The sequence below is a fragment of the Chelmon rostratus genome, chromosome 16 (assembly GCF_017976325.1).
Source record: "Chelmon rostratus isolate fCheRos1 chromosome 16, fCheRos1.pri, whole genome shotgun sequence".
In the NCBI taxonomy this organism is placed as follows: domain Eukaryota; kingdom Metazoa; phylum Chordata; class Actinopteri; order Chaetodontiformes; family Chaetodontidae; genus Chelmon; species Chelmon rostratus.
In genome coordinates this window covers 3664480-3684619 of record NC_055673.1, presented here as the reverse complement: position 1 = coordinate 3684619, position 20140 = coordinate 3664480, and the positions used below count along the sequence as shown (strand labels likewise).

Here is a 20140-nt window from a genome sequence, read left to right as displayed (position 1 = left end):
CAGTTTCCTGAGTGGACTCTGAGGTAAAAACTGTGAAATAAATATACGTAACGAATAATTGTCCTGTTTATGGAGTTTGGCTGCACAATCCTCTGAATTTACTTAAATGACAGAAAAATAATTAAAGAAAGTTAAGCAGGGAGTGCCTGGATGTGGAGATGTGGGTTTAAATCTCAGGAGAGCAGTAGATTAAAATAAAAACTCGCTGATTGATCGATTAAATATAAATATGAAATGTTAAATTCAAAAAAGCATCAGAAGACGTGAGTAGAGGACAGTGCTGCAAGTCTTTCAGGATTTATACCACTTTTAAACCATAATTAGCAGATAAATGAAAAGAGGCTGTCGATGAGTTTCTTTGTGCTTTCCGGTGTATCACAAACAGCTGGAAAACAGGGAACAGTAGAAGGCAACATGGAGGCCACTGATAATATCATGGTGGTTACTTTTTTGTATCTTTCATTAGAAGATGACGAGGAGGTGGAAACGGAGCATAACGAGGCCACAGTTGCAGCCGGTACGCAACCCACCCACTAAAACCGAATTAAAAATCCAAAATTGCACACACAGAAATATGTAAACCAAAGTTACTTAATTCACAAACTTTTCTGGCTCCTGATGTTCCAGCACATGCTCATGACATTTCATAGACGAGAGTTTACATTCACACACGCAAGTTCAAATGGTGACCAAAAGTGGCATAAATTTCCTAAAGACAGTCTCTGGCAGTAGCAGGTAGGACTTCAGAACCCTTGATTGGAAATGGATCCTGCAGGCCTTGAACCTGTCTGTGTTTGCCTTATGGATGAACCCCAAAGCCAACCAGGGCTGTTTAAACACTGATGTCCCTGTTTGATGTCACCGGGCCTGAGCCGAAACCTGTTGCATCAATTACTTAAAAAAAAGACACGGCTTAATCTAAAGATCCCCATTAGAGGAGGTCATCAAACATCTCTGATGATCTCAGCGTGCTCCCATGATGCACGAGGACAAACGGTGGATTATCGGGATACTGAACAAATGTGGACGGGACTTGTGGCTTAGAGCTGCAGTCCTGTAACTGGGCTACGTTACCTGAGCCGGAGCAGAGAGTTAAACATTTCCCAAGTGTTTTAACATCTTAATGAGACGAGCAGCCAACTGGCACGCTGTCAACTAGACAATTAAGCTCATCTAACGATTTCACCTTTGTCACTGAAAGCTCTCATGTTGGCTGAAGACCACGTTGGAGGTTTAGTGTCCTGACATGCACAAACACAGCCTTGCACAACTCTTCTTCTTTGCATCACTTCACCTTGACATTGTCAGTGGTTTGTTTGCTTCTAGCCTGGCTTAAAGGTCGGCGGGATTATTATGCAAATGCATGGGTGTCTATGGAAAAGCATTTGTGTGTTTTTCTACAAGTATGTTGCACTTTTGCAGCAACTCCCAGCAAATATTTAATGTATAAATGAAGCCTTTAAATATGTCAAATCAGGACTTAAATATCTATTTGGCAACACTTAGACATTTGGAGTTTCAGCTCATTCATAATTTTTATTTGAATGAACTTTCCTTTTCTGCTGCGCCGCTCTCGATGAAATGCTTACTGAGCATCTTTTATAATCCTTTGCCAAACAACTGCTGCGTGAGCTCTGCAGTGACCCGAAGCTCTTTGAGTGAACTCCAGCAGGAAATAAACCTGTACCTCTACCCTCACTGATATTACAGTGTTATGTTATAGACACAAGAGGGTCGTGAGATACCCCTGTATCCTCACGATTTCAATTTATAGTGCAAAATTCTGCCTTTTTGCTCGCTTGTTGCTTTTCAGAACTGACAGGTATCAACAACTCAAGACTCAATCAGCAAACTGTTTCAAGCTGGTTCAACTTAAGCCTGCCTCAACGAATCCTCTTTGAGGGGCCACTTTGTACCAGAGTTGGTCCATGGACGACCGGCACTGGTGCACAAAATCCTCCCTTTCAACATGGAGAGCTGCTCCCAGTGACTCGCATGCTGGGAAGTCTGCTAATGTGCTGGTCATGTGTTTTAATTGAACAGTGTAGTGGCATATTTGTAATGTTGGTCAAACTCTTGTCAGATTAGCAGGGTGCTTCAGTAAGAACATTTCATTCAAAGACCAGGACCCAAACATTCATCATTTACCCTGCTGCAGTGTCTACCATCTCTCTACCCTCTCCAGGACGCTGCTGTATCTCCTCCTGACCTCTGACCTTCCTGTGGAACGTAGATGTAAGCAAGAAAATCCCTTTTTTTGGAGGTGTAATTAATTTTACATTACATTATTACCCACGTGGAGTTCCAGACCACTCACCTTTCCCAGAAGAAAAGCCACAAGTCAGATTACAGGATGCAAAGATGGGCGGACCAAACCAGATCATCTCTCACTGGAGACCAATACCTGCTCTCCTTCCTGGGATGGCTCAGCCCAGAACCTCCCTCCTGTCCTGTCTCACCGCCGGCATCCAAATATATCTGACCTCCTGCTTTCTGCCTATCTCTCGTCCGATTTGACCGTTTCACATTCCCACTCTGGAGGAGGGATGGTGGTTTGATCAGGTCTAAAACTGTGTTAGCGTGTTCTTTACGAGGCTAGCCTCTAGCACAGCAGCTGCCACGTTTCTCAAACAGCCTCGCCTTGAAACTCTACGTTTGACTCTTGATCCACTTTTCGTCTCTGCCTTCGCTGTGTGTCAGGTGTGACGCACGTTTTGCCTGACCTGCTCTAATTCCCTAACGAGATTGCCCGTTCCCGGATATCCCATTAGACCCTGATTAACCGGGCTCAGCTCATTAGCTCTGACAAACCAATTCACCCTTGTCAACCTCCGCCGCAGACTATCCATCCCTGCTCCTGACAGAAAACATGCACTGCAATGTCAGGAGTCAGCGTACAAAGTCACCCCTCCGTTCTCACAAGAGCTGCGGACATGCACTGAAAATCAAACCAGAAATTAAAATAAGGTGTGAACAAGGTTTCAAATGATTTGATGTGCACCTTTAGGAGGATTAAAAGTTGTTGGAATGAGCGTCATTGTGAATTTTTACTTTGTCCCGGCTTTCAGTTTGCTTTCATTCAACCTGAAACTCATTAAATCAGGATGGTCAGAGCATAAATTACCACACAGTCTTTCATATTTAATCACATGCATGGCTGATTTGTCCATTTCCTTCCTTTGCTGCCCAATATTGGTGCAACAAGTGTGATTTCCTCGCAAACCTCCACCATCTTTTTTTCTTCCTCTCATATTCTCGCATTTCATCTCCACCTGTTCCCTTTCTCTTCCTGTCTTCCTCTTTCATTTCTTCACCTGCTCTTGTCTTTTGACCTCATAACCTGATTTTCTCCCCCCAATCGGTTTACGCACCTCCTCTCGCCATGCTCTCTCTCCCAGTCTCTCTCTCTCTCTCCTTCTCCTTCCCTCTCTATTTCCATCTTTGAGCTTTATCCCTTCATCCCTTATCTCCTTCATCCCCTCCAATCCTCATCTGTTCTTCACTGTGGAGGAAGGGAGAGAGAAAGAGAGAGTTTTTCACAAGTAAGCTGCTAGCAGTCTGCCGGGGTAGAGTGTCGGAGGAGCCAGCTTGCAGGTTGTGCCCCCTGGGATTGTGGAATCTAAAAGAGCTCGAAGGGGAACGCAGAGCCGGAGGCGTCTGGGACCAGAAGCTGCACCGGTGCAGAAGTGGAAAAGGTGAGTTTCTTCTTTTATGCCTCTGTAGTTGCACTCCCTCCTGGAGCTTCCTCTGCTGTTGGAGAACGCTTGGAGCTGCAGTGAAATGCTCTGAAGCTGCAGCATCTTACTTTGTGACACTGTAAAGAGAGGAAGCGGATTTTTGATTTTGTGAGATCTGAAAAACAGGAAGTGGATATTTCCTTCAATGTGCAACACAGGACAATGATGGCAAACTTCTTAATTTAATGGAGATTTTCTGCACATGGCCACCAGCAAGGCATGAAATGTGTCTGCAGCTGCAGTTTGTGTACTTATAGTGATTCTGGAGAAGCTAAGCTTTCCTCCACTGCTCACTTCTGAGTTGTTTTATAAAATTCAGGGACCATTTTTCATGCAAGAAGGCTTCTCCACTTGACTGGATCCTCTTACTTTATTACAGGCATCTTCAAGTATTTATTTATTATGAGTCATATCATAATTGATGAGTCCCATGTGAGATTGCATCCAGCGTAGTGATTCCTTAAACCCTTCGAAGGTGATCTTTGGATTGTAGGGAAGCTGCCAAAGAGGATTGGTGCCTCAGGTGTGGCAGCAGTAAGCTGCAGCCTGACACAAGCACAAACCTCATCCCGCTCACCCGGGCTGTACATTTCTACGCTGCAGCTTTGGCGCTGCTGGGGTTGCTGATGCAAAGAAGGTTTTGTTTCTTACTGATTTTAAGTGTTTTTGGTATTCTGACTCTAGAAAAATCACTTGAGAGCGATACGTTTCTGTCACTTCTGTCAAATAAGAGAACAGGACCGTAGAGGTGGAGCTGTTGATGTTTGACTGTAACAGAGCCACCACATCTTCCACCGTCCGTCCACATCACCCTCCCTCCCTCTCTCCCTGATCCCGAGGTAAAGAGCAGTCAGTAATCGGATGACAGGAGATTTGACCGGTAAAGCTTCCCTTAAGATCTCCTGTCCAGGATTTAAAGCCCTGTAGCAACCCCCCACCAACATCGCCGCCGCCACGATTGTCCCTCCCATATTCTCCACCCTTCATCCTGCATCCTGTCAGAAGTTCAAGCCGCTACCTGTGCTGCACACCTCCTCTGTTAATGGATCTTTGACTTTATTGCACAAGACATGCATGCAGGGACGGTCAACTTGCCACTCTCAGTTACTCTTTTGAGTCATTTTTCCATTGATCACTTACCTATTTAACTTATGTCAGAAAATAGTAAAACAAATAGAAAACACCCATCACAGTTTGCCAATATGCCGTTTTAAAATTGCTTGTGTTGCCCATTGAACAACTTTGAAACAGAAAAATTCAAATGTGTGAATTATAAATTTTACATGAAAAAAGCTGCAAATCCTCACATTTGAGAATCTGCAACCAAAACAGCATTTTCGCTTGATAAATAACTTTAACAAGTAATTGCTGTTTAATTTTCTAACCATTCTCATTATATTTATTTTTCCTTGTCTGACTTTTGGCCCCACAAACTGCAGTGTTGTGTCACATATTTTTACTGGTGCTGATTAGTAGCACATAAATGTAATAATAGGAGAACGGGTTCAAACTGTTGCATGGAGCATTTCAATAAAAAGAGGTTGAAGTTCCTTCTTAATTCATTCATGCATTTTGCTAACGATGCTTTTTTTCCTATTCAACATTAACAATTAGTTGCTCCTTATTTGTGGAGGTGCAGGGCTTTAGTGTTGAAGATTTTCCTCCCCAGTGAGCAGAGTCATGCACAGAGGTAGTTGGTGTTAAATTAGTCAGACGTCAGTATCCTATTACAGAGCATTAGGCACATGCAGTGAGCTACTGCACGCAGGACTTTTGGGACATGAAAATGACTTTGAAGTAAAGGGACCAGTCAGTTAGAAAAGACAATGGGGACATTTAATTCATTTATGACATTAAATAGAAACACCCTTCACTCTTTCTCTGACTGGGATGTTTGTGACTGCAAACCTCAGCTTACTTCATCCATTGTTGAAGTCTGTGCACTTTTGTGTGCACGCAAGCTAACAAACCCCCCTCAGAGGGTTGATTTTACAAAGCTGATGGTAGTTAATGAACAAGTTCCCATAACTGATCTGCAAAGTTGAACTTCATCTGAAAAATTATGGACAAAAATGCTTTCCAGAGCTGGTATTTCTCTCCAAATGAGAAACGAATGCCGGAGCTGGTCAGAAATTCCTTCAGGGGAAAACTGTGATGCAACAGCTTGAATCAAACAACTTAAAAAGAATAAAAATGAAAGAGGAGATTTGTTATTTTAATTTAGATTGAACATTGAGGCTCATGCATAAATGTGCTGATACACTCCAGGGTGCTACATGTTTATACCTTAAGAAAAGTCTGAATGATATTTTAGTTCCCTTGTTCGCTTCCTTCCTCCTCTGTCCTTTCCTCTAGCTTGTTTCCTTTATAATATGCGTTCTTTCCTTCTCTTTCCAATCCCGTCTCTTCCACATTTCTACTTCAAATGTATTTCCTGTTCAATATTTCCCCTCATGTTGTCCTTCCTTTCATCTGCTCAGGTCTTTATTTTTCCTCCCTATCTGTCCCTCCCTTCACACCCTTCACCTCTTAGGTAGACCAGTGTGAGAGCAAACAGTATTACAACTTTGGTTTAGGGAAGGATTATACCTGTCAGGTATGTGTCTAATCTTTGCTCTAGACTTGATGGTGTAACAGTAACCCAAGTGTTCCAGATCGAGGTATCAGGGTCACTGAGTGATGTGCAGCCTGGTCAGTGGATCGTTGTGTTCCTGCGCTGTAATGTTCTGCAGGATCAAGCTGGCAACACGAGGAATTTAACAGCTGAGGTCTTACATCCAAACTGGAACTACATTATTTGCCAAAGGACTTGTTGATGCTTCATTAACGTGGTGCAAAATCAATACAGCTTTTTTTGTTCATTCTGTTCCCAAAGATCAAGAATGAACTGTTTTGTCTTTTTCCTCTTCATTCCCGTCCTCTCTTTTTCTCTCTCTTTCCCGTCTCAGAGTTTCGTTTTCCGTCAGTAACATCCCCTAGCAACCGTCGCCATGGCAGCTGAGAAAGCTGAAATGGATGCACTGAAAAAGGAGTGCGATGGCCTCCGTGCACAGATTGAGGTGAGCAACTCCTGCAGTTTTTTAGAGTAGTTGGGAGCTTCACGAGGCCCGAAAACCATGTTGTCAGATAATCCAGTCGTTCTTATAAATGTTTATTTATCTTAGCAGGTAAAAGTTTCTCAAACCATACAGAAAAAGTTAATCTTTCAGTTTACCTGAAAAATCACCAAAATTGTAGATACATGTTTTTCACTGGATAACAAGGAAGGAATATGTCAGTAATTCAGTTTACAGAAAACTACAAAATAATTGGAGATACATGGTTTTCCTTGGACAGTCACAGTAGGTCAGTTTTGTTAATATCACTATTACTATTACTGTCTACTGCTGATAGCACTACCACTGGTGCTGTTACTAATAATACTAACAATAGTACAACTATTACTATTAGTAGTACTGCTGCTATCACTTCCCTTAGTAGTATCAGTTATCCTCGTGCCGTCAAATGACAACAGCACCTACACATCTGCTGAGCTGTTTTCCAGGGTCACCTGAGTACAGGTGAAAAGATCAAAAATTAGCTTCAATCTCTACCACCTCAAACTGCAGGTGGGAGAACATTGTGGGCCTAAACCATCTCGTTCACCTGCCTGATTCTGTTCTCCTTTCTCCCCAACATGCAATTCTCTGTGTGGCCACCAGGCGGCCCGTAAGGCTGTGAACGACAGCAGCATGTCAGGAGCAGCAGGGGGCGTGGCCTCGGTGGGCAGGGTCCAGCTGAAGCTCAGGAAGACACTCAAGGGTCACCTGGCTAAAATCTATGCCATGCACTGGTCAGCTGACTCCAGGTGAGGAAGGGCAGGTGGACCAGAGGGGGGAAGAGACATTTTAACTTGTCCTGGTTGGAAAAAGAACAGGTCCTAGTAAGTCATGTCAGTGTGACAGTGAGCTGCAAAACCAGGACCCTGAAACTGCAGCAGCTCAAAGGAATTCAGTCATCACTGATTTCATGATTTACACCTGTGCTTTCCCTGCTGTTGAACATTTATCTCAGTGGTTCAGTGCAGCATCAGTGGAAGGAGACAACAGATACAGTTGTATGGCCAGTTTGAATAAGGGTTTGCTTCTGCTTTTACAGTCGAGGTGCCGCCTAAACATGAGCCAGTTATTTTTCACAGCGGCAGGAGGTCAAGCTAACAGGCTAGCGAACTTGCCCAGATAGCTGCTAGGATGTGGAAGCTGTGGATCATCTATCGTGGCTATTCTACATTTGTTTACCCGGCAGATGTTTTTGTCCGAAGAAAACAGAAAAGTGGTTTGTCTCCAACAAAATGTGTGGAGCTAAAAATCCAACATGCCACCAAAATGAAGAAAAGCGGGGATCCGGTTCTGCTATGTTGCTAAAGCATCTTTCATTTATCTTTTTAGAATCAGTCATTAGAACCTGCAAGAAAAGACTCTTTGACCTTTCAACAGCAAGGCTTTACAGGAGACATGACAGGCGTTTGGATGAACTGTTGAGACTTAATTAATAAACCGTGAGCAGCATGATGATGATGATGAGCAGAACTCTAACAGGCTACAGCGACTGACTGATATGTGATCAGTAATATAGAGACGCCTGAGACACTGGCTCTTCAGTGTCATTGCAGCTCTTTGTCACCTTGTGGAAAAAGCCAGAATTCAATATCAGTGCAGCTGAATTACTTTAGTGTCTGTTTTAAAATATAATGACGATTTGACGTCTCTGCCGTCTCTCTCGCAGGCAAATGGTCAGTGCATCACAGGATGGCAAGCTTCTCATCTGGGACACCTTCACAGGGAACAAGGTAAGCTCACATATACCTCAAACTGGACCCCATAGAGCAGAAAAAAAACGAGACAAAGATGACGTCCTCTAAGTTTATGCTGCATATTGTGGGTTTGTTTATTGTACAGAATGCATCTGAAATGAGTATTAAAGGTCTTTAGTTGCTATCCGCTATCTGCTATCTATTTTGATCAATGCAGTTTGGCTGTAACTGATCTTAACCTAAACATTCTGTTTGCAGTGTGAAGCTCACAGACGTTGGCAGGGTTAGACTGATTCAGTAATCTATCATGTGTTGTTATTAGTTTGCTCTTGGTACGATGCAGCAAAGAAAACACAATAACCTGCAAGAAATTTCACCGAAATCTGTGTTTTTTTAGTTTAACTAGTTGATCTGTGATAGATTGGGGTGGTTTAACCTTCCTGTAGGAGCTTTTTAATCCTTAAATAATTAGATTAGTCTGGATTTCAGTGGCGAGTTAAGTATTCAGTGATGGTTTAACTTCTGTTTCCACCTTGTCAGGGATGAAATCATGGTGGGATGATTTGACAGAATCTGGCTGCAAAAGCTGTTTGAATCACTGGTTTCAAACAGCCGATGCAGTTTATGCCCCAATTATTGAAGGAGGGTTGCAAATCAATCACTAAATTTCTGCCTCCCAGTTGGTTGCCGTCCCACTAAAGTCAGCTTGGGTGATGAGCGTCGCTTTCGCCCCCTCTGGTAACCTGGTGGCCAGCGGCGGTCTGGATAACATGTGCACAGTGTACAACATCAAGGCTGCCAGCCCCAAGACCCTCAGGGAGCTGGACGCACACACAGGTGAGGATGACGCTTTCGCCTCCCTAACTGATCCTCCAACTGATGTTCATGCTACATAAAAGCAGAAAGAGAAATGAACTTTGACAAAAGTAGTTCTCTCTGTCCCACCCAGGTTACCTGTCTTGCTGCCGTTTCCTTAGCGACACTGAGATCCTGACAGCCTCTGGTGACACCACCTGGTGAGTTTAATACTGATTTATTTTGCCTACAGTACATCGTTAGCAAAATGGAGTGCGATGCCACCGGAAATGTCATGTTTCGGGAAAGCAATCAAATTTTTAAAGCAACTCTTCAGGCTATTGCTATTTGCTGACAAATGAACTGTGTTTCCCAACATATCAGAATCCAAAAGGGAGAAATCTTTGGTTTCATGCTTCAGTTGGACAAAAACAGACAAAGCTGCAAAATGCTAATTTCAAATTAGCAAAACTTCACAGAAAGCTGTGAAAATTTGTATTCCAAAGCATATTAAAGGACTTTAATATGCGTATACTGGCATTGTTAAAGGGAAAACTGCAACATTTTCATTAATAACCTTGTTTGCTGTCTTAACAGGTGTCAGCTGAAAGAATTGGTTTTATCTCATTGGTCCATTAGCCTGTAGATTAGCACCGCCTAGCCTAGCTTTATCCAACCGGTCCACAGTTTCCTCTGTAAATATTGCATGTGTGTATTTAACATGTACAGGAGGCTGGCTAACTGTTCCCTTCACTCCCGATCTTGTGCTAAGCTAGGATAAACATATGGCACACCACCTTGTAATTTCACTCCACAGATGTTGCATTTTCATAGAGATGCATAAAACACAAAATCAGACACCACTTTAGAAAACCCAACAAGGCGATGTCAGGTTTTATTGTCAGTCACTTAGCAAAAGAGCTCTTAGCTTTTCATTATACCTCAGGCTTTGCATGCTTGTTAGCCTAGAAAGAGGTTTTCGCAGATCTTAAATGGATGAGATACAAAGTGGACTACAAAAAACTGGCATTTATGTTTTCACAAAAAACAAGACCCAATCCTGTCTTTATTTCTTTCTTTTCCCTGCGTGCCCTCTCTCCTCTCCAGCTGTCTGTGGGACCTGGAGACTGGCAAGCAGAAGGTGATCTTCACCAACCACATTGGAGACTGCATGTCCCTGGCTCTCTCCTCCGACATGAACACCTTCATCTCTGGAGCCTGTGACTCTCTGGCTAAGCTGTGGGACCTGAGGGAAGGTGCCTGCAAGCAGACCTTCTCTGGACACACCAGCGACATCAACGCCATCTCTGTGAGGAACATCACATCGCACACCCCAGACATAATACGACCTCGAGTCATGTTTGACAACACAGTTTCTATCACTGCTCCCATGGGTGTTAGCTGATTTTTACATTACATTATTATACAGAAAAGTCAGCAGCATCTTCTTCTCTCCCCGCCTCAGTTCTTCCCCAGCGGTAATGCCATCATCACGGGCTCCGACGACTGCAGCTGCAAGATGTACGACCTGCGCTCCGACCAGGAGGTGATTGGCTACCAGGACACCAGCCTGAACGCCGGCGTCACGTCTCTGGCTCTGTCCAACTCAGGCCGCCTTATCTTTGCTGGCTACGACGACTTCAACTGCCACATCTGGGACTCACTGAAGGGAGAGAAAGTCGGTGAGTGGAGTTATTTACTCTGCACTTGGAGATAAAAGTGCTTAAAAATAATTCAAATCTGTTAAAAGCACATTGAGAAGTGATGCGTAGCACAAGTTAGCCTGTAATCTCACTGATGGGAGGTTAAAATCAGTGTCACACATTTACACTTTAAAGGAAAGAAGCTGAGTTTGTGCATTATTTAGTTATTTTCCTGTAATAACTCAGGGATTGAGAACATTTAAATAAGCATCATAAAACGTCTTATTAATAGGAAAAAAGCTGATTTTGTAAATTAACTTCATGAGCTACGTTTTCAGTGCATGTTTTGTTAAAAAATATATAAAAAATGAATGTTAGGCGACAGGTAGGTGCCACAGATGCTCTGTATGCTACAGAAGCTAACACTGAATTAATGTTTGTCCTTTCCTTTTCTCTTTTCCCTTCATTTCTTTCCTTTTCCATGCCTCTCCTTTCCTTTCCTCCCTTTTTCTTTCCATTTCTGTCTTTTCATTCTTTTCCTTTACTTTCATTCCTTCCTTTTGCATACTTTCCCCTCTTTTCTCTCCTCTCATGCCTTTTACATGCCCTCTCCTCACCTCTCCTCTTCTCTTCTTCCTGTCCATACCTGCTTCTCTCCCCGTCCTCCAGGTGTGCTGTCCGGCCATGACAACAGGGTGAGCTGCACCGGCGTCCCAGAAGACGGTATGGGCGTCTGCACAGGATCCTGGGACAGCTTCCTCAAACTGTGGAACTGAGGCGTCCTGGCGGAGGAAACCACCCGGAGAGGGAGAGGAGGAGGAGGAGGAGGAGAGGAGGAAAGTGGGAGGAAATGGGTGACGACGGGGAGGAGAGCAGCGAGGGTGGAGGGTATTTGATGCAGACGTTTGAGCGCAGACCTTCCTCTTTCTCTCTCCCTCTCTACCTCTTCCTCATTCATGTATGCAAAATATGAGAGGTTGCGAATGAGTCAAGTTGTACAAATGGCATCAGGTAAACAGTCCATGATGCATCCCGCTGTATGAACAAGAGTTTTATTGTTGTCGAGACGATTAAAACGCCGGAAAAATAAAAAAAAACTAAAACATAGCACATTATTCCAAATGATTATCGAGCAGAAAATAAGCTCTTACTGAGAATGTCAATTAAACACATATAGATTTTTGACAATAAAAAAAAGAAAGAGCACGTGAATGTTGAAAATACAGTAAGACTGTAGGCTTACAGATTTATTTTTATTGTAATTGAGATCTTTGACCTGTAAACGAGCCCTGCACTTATCTAGATGACAGATTGATATGTAAATTTATTTGTATTTTATAGTTTAAAGCATTAGGATGGAGAGTTGATGTACAGTGTCTTTTTTTCTTTTTCTTTTTCTTTTTTTTTCTTGGGCTGCACTCATCCAGAGTATATTTGAATGGGAGTGTATGTGATGAGCCGCCATCTTGGGTCCCCTGCTAACAACCAGCAGACTTCGATCCAAGATGCTGTTTCCAACGTCTCACCGCGAAAATCCGATGATGCGTGCAGACAAATGAAGGTTTTGAAAGGTGGAGCGAGGCCGGCGATGCTGTGAGAGTGGCTGCCGGGTGGCGGTCTGACGTGTGAAACACTCTGTAAAGACCTGTAAACTTTATTTTACTCCCCTGGGTTCAGCTACATTTTGTAGTACTTTTACACTTGTGCAGTTCCTCTGTAAAAAGACGAAATGTTTGTTGAAAATCTTTCTAATAAACATAGAATTCTGCATTAACACCATGTCAGAGTCTATGTGTTTGTGTGTGTTAATGACAATCAAACAACTAAACTTATACAAAACATGGATGCAGATCTTCTGGGATATCTGGAGGAGGAGCATCCGGGGGGCATACGTCAAAATCTAGCAAATTCTGGATGTTTTATAAGCTGATTCCAGCATTTTTCATTCATTACAAATGTCATATACATTTGATAACTTTTAGGCTAATTAAAAATGATTATATACATAAATCAAGAAGAAAATATATAAAATAAAATACAAATAAACTCTTTCAGAGGAGAAAATTTGGCCCTGTGTCCTGCTGTTAGAAAATAATAGAACTATATGGGGGGAGAGACATCTGCATCTATAATTATTGTGCTTGAATCCGCTGCTTACATGGTATGAAGCATCAGTATTGTGTTTCTAGTATTCCTAAACATCAAGCAGATAAAAGCAGGTTTGAAAGCCCTGAATGAGTGAATGTCAATGTGCAGCTTCTTGTTTCATTAAAAGATCACCATTAATGAGATAACATGAGATAAGATGAGAGATAAGATAAAACTTTATTGATCCCACGCCGGGGAAAAGTTGTTACGGACAGCAAGAATAAAAAGGAGGCAAAGAAATAGAAGAAAAAAGATAATAAAAATGGGTACAAAATAAAATCAACGGTAAGATCAACTAAAAAAAACAATAAAATCAACAGCAGATCATTTACATACAAGACAACATACAAACCTCTCACCTGGAAACAATAAACAATGTATTTGCAGAAGGAAACGGCTAAATTATGTTTGTCTATTAATTACTTAATTTATTGCATATTATGTAAAATATTTTATCTTGGGGTTTACTCTTTTCCATAAAAAGAGATGAAGATTTATTTTTTTTTAAAGTCTTCCATTTCACTGTAATGGGGACCTTTTAAAAAAAAAAATGTGACGTGAGTTTTTTTATGTTTAATGACCAAAGCATACTACTACTACTACTACTACTACTACTACTACTACTACTACTAATAATAATAATAATAATAATAATACATGTTTACAGGGTAGGACCATTAAAGGGTTAAGTTATATTCTTGAAGCATTTTCTCATCATGAACTCGTCTTGTTTTCTGTACAAAATCTTGCAAAGAAACTTTATCATATGAGTTAGTGGAAGAAAAAGTGTTGTTGCCCTTAGAAATATAGTGAAGTGTTATAAGTATAAAGCAGAAAAATAAAATTCTAATGTAAAGAGCAGGTTTCAGTCCACATTTGAACAGCAGGTGGCGGTAATGCGTCATAAAGCCGTTTGACACTCTTTATAAACAAGAGAAGAAGAAGAGGGCCGTCTTACAGCGTTGAGTTCTGATATTTCCGACAGCACCTGACGTACACACCAGCCGGAGCCTTACTGCAGGTGAACTGACCCTCCGGACGCCCACCAACACCTCTCCTCACCGGGTATCTACCACCATCAGCCGGCCATGGCGCTCCGGAGGTTCTTCGTGGGGGGAAACTGGAAGATGAACGGGAACAAGGAGAGTCTGGAAGAGCTGATTACCACCCTGAACACCGCCAGCCTGCACGACCAGACCGGTAACTGACCCACGACTGTGTCCGCAGGTTCCTGCGCAGGTTTCTGCGTTCCTGCACGTCAGCTGTCGATCCGCGCGGATGCACAGATCAGCAAATCGATGAATCGATCGTAATCGATAAAGATTCAGACAGTCAGTGAGGAGATGCTGCTGCTCGGTGACACAGTGACATTGAGAGTCATGTGATCAGGATGAGCTGCATGAAGGCCTCTGGCGTTTCTGTCCGCTTCAGTGACGGAAAGTAACTAAGTACATTTACTCAAGTACTCCAGTCAGGTCTGTGACTTGAGTAAAGTAAAAGTAAAAATTGGATTTCAAAAGTTTTAGCATCACAGTGTACTTGAAGTACTAAAAGTAAAAGTACTCAGAATCAGATTTTAATTAATGATGCATTCATGTGTTCACCACTTTAATGTTGCAGCTGGTAAATGTGGAGCTATTTTCATCTGCTTTATATGCTGCTGGGTATGTTAACTTATAATAATACATAATAATTTCTCATTTGATTTATAGTTACATTCTCTGCTGCGTTATTCTTCTTTATTCTGTGTTCTCCTGTTTACTCTGTCATTATTCCTCTTTATTTGGCAGCTGTATGTTGGGACTTTACATAATTCCAAGCTTTTTGGGGCTTGTGAGCTTGTCCTGTGAACACATCACATTTCAGATGAATCTGAGCTGTCGGTTCCACCAAAGACTGATTTGCCATCTGAACTTTTCAAATGATTTTTTTCTTTGATTTAACATTTAAATCTAATTTCTAAGTGAAATGTATATAAAGTTCTAAATCTAGCTCCACCTCAAGCAGTAAAATGCTGCTTATAATATTAATATTTATAATAATATATCAGTCACACGGACCATTTTTCAGCAGAAAGAGTACTTTTACTTTCGATACTTTTAAGTACATTAATAGTACTTTATACTTGTAGGATTTTGATTGGATGTTACAGGAGTGATCTGAGTACTTCCTTCACCGCTGCTTGTCCTGACACTTCAGGTTGCTTTTAGATCTTGTCCTGGAACAAACATGCAAACCTGTTCAATAGGTCTGCCTCTCCACAACATCATCTAACATTTTTGTCCAGTATGAGACTGTATGTGATGTTTTTCATGTAGTATCGCCCGGATTCAGCCCTCAGTCTTAAGCAGAACTATTTTGGGATTAATGTGAGTGATTAATAAGTATGTAAGCAGCATTTTAAAATTAAATCACTGCAGTTTAATCTAAATTACAAGTTCATGTGTAAAAATATGAAAGAGTACCTCAAAATTAAAAAAGTACAGTACTTGAGTAAATCTACTTGGTTACGTTCCAACTATGATTTTCATCACTTATTCATCTGCCAATTACTTTTTTAGTAATCAATGAATTCTTTAGTCTGCAAAATGTTAGAAAGAAGTAAAAAGATAAATAAATGCTCGTCACAACTCTCAGAGACCATGATGGTGTATTCAGATGACTTGTTTTGCCCAAAACCTAAAGATAATCAATTAAAGCCAAGAAAAGCAGCACATCCTCCCATTTATGAAGCTTCAGCCAGAAAATGTTTCGCATTGGAGCTCAAGAACGACTTCAACCATCAATCGCTTATTTAATATCAAGTAAATAACTGCCAGTGACTTAAAGTGGCAACAGCATGCTTTTTGTCTTTATTTTTAAGCTTTATTAAACTTTATTTAATTGAACACAGCAGCCTAAACATGCTGCTCCTGCGCTTCAGAGTGAGGAACGCTTCCTTCACAGCCACACTGCAGCTATTAGTAGAGCAACTGAAAATAAATTTAACCCAATTAAATGTTATTAAATTAACCATCTGAGTCCAGGGCCAAAAGCACATTTACTGCACGCATGACCTCCATTTATCTGCTCTCACAGCGTCCTGTCAGCTACAAATACTCGGTCAGAGTGTTGCAGAGTGTTATAGGATGAGTGCATGGAAATAAATGTCTTTTTAAGGTGGGATCACCAAAGCGCGACAGCTGATTGGTGCCTGTAAGGGATGAGGACTGTTGATGGTGATGATGGGAACAGTGGGTGGGACCAGCGTCAATGTGAGACTGGGAGGGTTGGAAAAGTGCAAAGAGGAACAGGAAACGATGGAATTGAAGTCACACCTTTGCTTAATTCTCAGAGGTGGTGTGTGCTGCCCCCTCCATCTACCTGGACTTTGCTCGGTCCAGCCTGGATCCCAAGATCGGTGTCGCGGCCCAGAACTGCTACAAGGTGGCCAAGGGAGCGTTTACAGGGGAGATCAGGTATCTCACTCATGAAATATTCAGTAATTAGACTGAAGGCCGATGCACATTCATGCACGGCTTTAGAATTTAATTCTAAGGCCTTGAAGGAAATCCATGAAAGGACGTGTCTTCAACATGTTCTCTCCCTCCAGTCCGGCCATGATAAAGGACTGCGGGGCAGACTGGGTGGTCCTGGGGCACTCTGAGCGCCGCCATGTCTTTGGGGAAGGTGACGAGCTGATTGGCCAGAAGGTGAGACTCTTTTAACTTTTAACACGTCAAACCTCAAATTAGTCGAGTCCGAGTCGACTTTCAGATTACACTTTGGTGTCTGCATGTCTGCAGGATTTCTTGTCCAGCAGCAGTTAAAAGGTCACATCCTGTACAGGCAGGACAGCAGTACTGTGCAGATCTATACGTCCACAGCAAAGGCAGCTTGTTTCCTCCCACCTGCTTCCCGCAGCGAGCTCACACCTGTCTGTCGTAACATGTTGCATCAGGTGTGCAGGTGCAGGTAAAGACTCTGTGGTCGATCCTCAGGTGGCTCACGCTCTGGAGAGTGATCTGGGTGTGATCGCCTGCATCGGGGAGAAGCTGGAGGAGCGCGAGGGAGGCACCACAGAAGAAGTGGTCTACGCTCAGACGCAGGTCATTGCAGGTGAACAAAGGAAATAAAAAATGTAGCATTTTTCTCATTTGTTGATTACTTGTTTTTTCACAGGTGTTACTGAACACTGACGGAGGTTTCTCACCAGAGAACATCAGTATTTTTCTCTCTTCCTTAGTTGAAAATGATTTGTATTTTTTCCTAAATATAATCCATAAAAAACGAAAACATCACCCAACACGTGATGATAATGTTCTCATTCTTGTGGCCAGTTCTTCAGTCGTCATGCATCTGCTTGCGAACAACAGCTGGTTTGTAGACCAGCCTGCAGTCAGATATTACAAGATTTTATTGATGGTCTTTTCCCTGGTTACATATTTGCCTCGTGTAGCCTAATTCTGCTCTCGAAGTAGGCTACACGCTGATTTAAAATGCAAATAGGTCAGGGGTCTCTGCTGCTGGAGAGGTTTCTTGAGACACCGCCGTCTCGTTCCTCTGTTCAGGCATCATCAGCATGTGAAACATTTTTAAAAAAGAAAGAAATGTGGGTTTTTGTAAAGAGTTCAGCTTCGTTGTCTGTTGTTCCAGAGAACGTGAAGGACTGGGGGAAAGTGGTCCTGGCATATGAACCTGTGTGGGCCATCGGCACAGGCAAGACAGCTACACCTGAACAGGTAACGCTGACTCCTGCAGTGTGTTCAGTCAGGCAGGCAAACAGCACCAGCTGCCACCACAACCCAGAACACACTCACGCCTGCAGGCTGCACATTCAGCTGCGGCCAGCCGGTTATTTTTACTCAAAGCAAAGGATTGTGTTCCCTGTGGACAGAGAAAATCATTCTAACGACAGAGAAGCTGAACAAAACAACTGAAAGGTGAAAGCATTTTAAAACGGTTAACAATTGTGTGTGTGTGTGTGTCCAGGCTCAGGAGGTCCATGAGAAGCTGAGGGCGTGGCTCAGAGCCAACGTGTCGGACGACGTGGCCGACTCTGTGCGCATCATCTACGGAGGTCAGTGATTGGCTGTCGAGTCGGTGCAGTTTCACCTCTAAGGCCACCTTTTTTTTCAAAAAAGCAGGCAGGAAGTCACAGCATTTTCAGTTTATTAATTAAAAAAGTTTTTAGGTCTGAGTAGTGTCTGTAGATCTTCCTCTCAGCCATCACCTTCTCACCAAACAGTCTGTACGCAGCCTGACAAGCACACCCAGGGCACAGAGGTCCACTTGGACTGAGCCCATTCAGTAAATGGTCCTCTTCCCTCCGTTGTGTATCTTCTTCACTGTTTTGTTCAAGCTGATTGGCCGACTTGAAGTCCGGCTCACATCATCGCCTTTTCTCCTCTCTCCGTCTTGCAGGTTCAGTCACGGGAGCTAACTGCAGGGAGCTGGCGTCTCAGGGCGACGTGGACGGCTTCCTGGTGGGCGGAGCATCCCTGAAACCGGAATTTGTCGACATCATCAATGCACGTGCGTAACAGACACAGGAAATGGCTCCGTCCGGACCGATGAAAGCACCCTCCCTTTAGATGGTCACCGTGTGTCTGCAGACCGGGCCGACTGACCCACAGACGGACACACAGATCTATCCTGCAAAATAAATGTTGAATCAGCTAAATTCAGGACGGTAGAATTCAGTAAATGTCAGTTCGTTTTTGTTGTGTTTTTCTGTCATCGCTCTTTTGTTTGTCACACACAGCACACAGTCACTACTTTGCTTTTACCTTGACGTCTGTTTCTCATTGTGTTGCAGTGTCGAATGTGTGTTCACTGCGAGGCATTAAAAAGTCAGGAAACGTGCAAACATTGTCAGACGAGTTCATGTCCTGTTCTACAGAAGAAATGAGTTCAGCTTCTGCTGTTAGTTTGTGGTGAAACTACATTATTGATGTTATGATACTGCTGTTATTTCCAGCAGAAGATCAGTCAGCCCGGGTTGTTTGTGCTAACAGGCTGATGACAGTGTTGTAATGTTGTATTGATGATGCACTCACTCTCACTCAACTGCACTAACTTCAGGGCCCCTTCGATAAAAGCTCTGGACAGAATGTACTTAAATATAAGATAAAATATTAGGCAGAGTCGGGGACTTTTGTTGTGAACTTGTCACTAATAGGCACTAAAGCTTTATGTGGACACGGCTGCACATTAATAAGGAGGATGTGACCAATGTAAGAGCGGAATGAATAATTAAATAAAATGTGAAAAGAGGTTTCATTTTGTGTTTGCTGGCTGTTTGTGTCACCGGCTTGTCAGATCAGACTACATGAGCCCGATACTGGCACGAGCCAGCTTTGATCCTGTGTGGAGTGAAGACGGCCGGTGAAGCGTCTGTGCTGACAGTAAAACCGCCGTGATGGATTTCTGAATGTTCCAGAAGGAGCTCAGAGCGCTGGTGCACAGCCGGCGACGCGTCGGAGAAAAGCAGGGACGATGTCGTTGTTGTCAGGTGGAACAGCAAAGTCTGATCACCTGTGTGCTTCGCTGCCTGCCATGTCTCCAGGTCACGTGACGACAAGAGGTCACTCGAGTATTTTCCTCTTTATGCAACTTTACTGTACTTCTACTCCACCACATCTCAGTGGCAAATATTCTACTTTTTCTCCACTTAAGATTAAACTATGCAGCAGTATATAAAGTAACTAAAACTAGCTCCACGTTTACCAGCTGCAACATTAAAGTGATGAGCAGAGTAATGCATCGACAATCATAATCCACTAATATAATAATAATTATAGTAATAAACTTTATTTGTAAAGCAGCTTTCATACAGGAATATTAGTATGATTGGAAAAAGGTCCGCTCCCCATAATGAGTACTTTTACTTTTGGTATTTTAAAGTACTTGTAATACACTATTAGCATGTTTAATTACAGTGTACTTTAATTTCACTTCATTTGAAGTATATTTAAGTATATTTCCAATTTATTTATGATATAGTACAACTGCAGGTGTGTTTTGAATGTTTATGAATCCTGATT

The 20140-nt window shown here is 42.5% G+C and overlaps 2 protein-coding genes across 2 annotated transcripts; both read left to right on the top strand.

The window, feature by feature from the left end:
* Positions 1-3519: 3519 nt before the first annotated feature.
* Positions 3520-12054, top strand: gnb3b (guanine nucleotide binding protein (G protein), beta polypeptide 3b). Its single transcript, XM_041955215.1, has 9 exons — positions 3520-3695; positions 6686-6796; positions 7439-7584; positions 8502-8565; positions 9210-9366; positions 9479-9545; positions 10432-10633; positions 10790-11006; positions 11637-12054. Exons 2-9 carry the CDS (start codon positions 6728-6730, stop codon positions 11741-11743), a joined length of 1029 nt encoding a protein of 342 aa, XP_041811149.1. The 5' UTR covers positions 3520-3695; positions 6686-6727; the 3' UTR covers positions 11744-12054.
* A 2036-nt stretch (positions 12055-14090) lies between these two features.
* On the top strand, positions 14091-19354 carry LOC121619482 (triosephosphate isomerase). Its single transcript, XM_041955221.1, has 7 exons — positions 14091-14315; positions 16450-16573; positions 16708-16807; positions 17096-17213; positions 17751-17836; positions 18087-18174; positions 18519-19354. The coding sequence occupies exons 1-7, from the start codon at positions 14204-14206 to the stop codon at positions 18635-18637; spliced, it is 747 nt and encodes a 248-aa protein (XP_041811155.1). The 5' UTR covers positions 14091-14203; the 3' UTR covers positions 18638-19354.
* The last annotated feature ends 786 nt before the right edge of the window (positions 19355-20140 follow it).

Coding starts and splice junctions, on each gene's coding strand:
- gnb3b (XM_041955215.1), top strand. CDS start 6,728: ATGGCAGCTGAGAAAGCTGAAATGGATGCACTGAAAAAGGAGTGCGAT. Junction 7,585..8,501: donor CACTGGTCAGCTGACTCCAG/GTGAGGAAGGGC, acceptor TCTCTCTCGCAG/GCAAATGGTCAGTGCATCAC. Junction 8,566..9,209: donor ACACCTTCACAGGGAACAAG/GTAAGCTCACAT, acceptor TCTGCCTCCCAG/TTGGTTGCCGTCCCACTAAA.
- LOC121619482 (XM_041955221.1), top strand. CDS start 14,204: ATGGCGCTCCGGAGGTTCTTCGTGGGGGGAAACTGGAAGATGAACGGG. Junction 16,808..17,095: donor ACGAGCTGATTGGCCAGAAG/GTGAGACTCTTT, acceptor GTCGATCCTCAG/GTGGCTCACGCTCTGGAGAG. Junction 17,214..17,750: donor TCAGACGCAGGTCATTGCAG/GTGAACAAAGGA, acceptor CTGTTGTTCCAG/AGAACGTGAAGGACTGGGGG.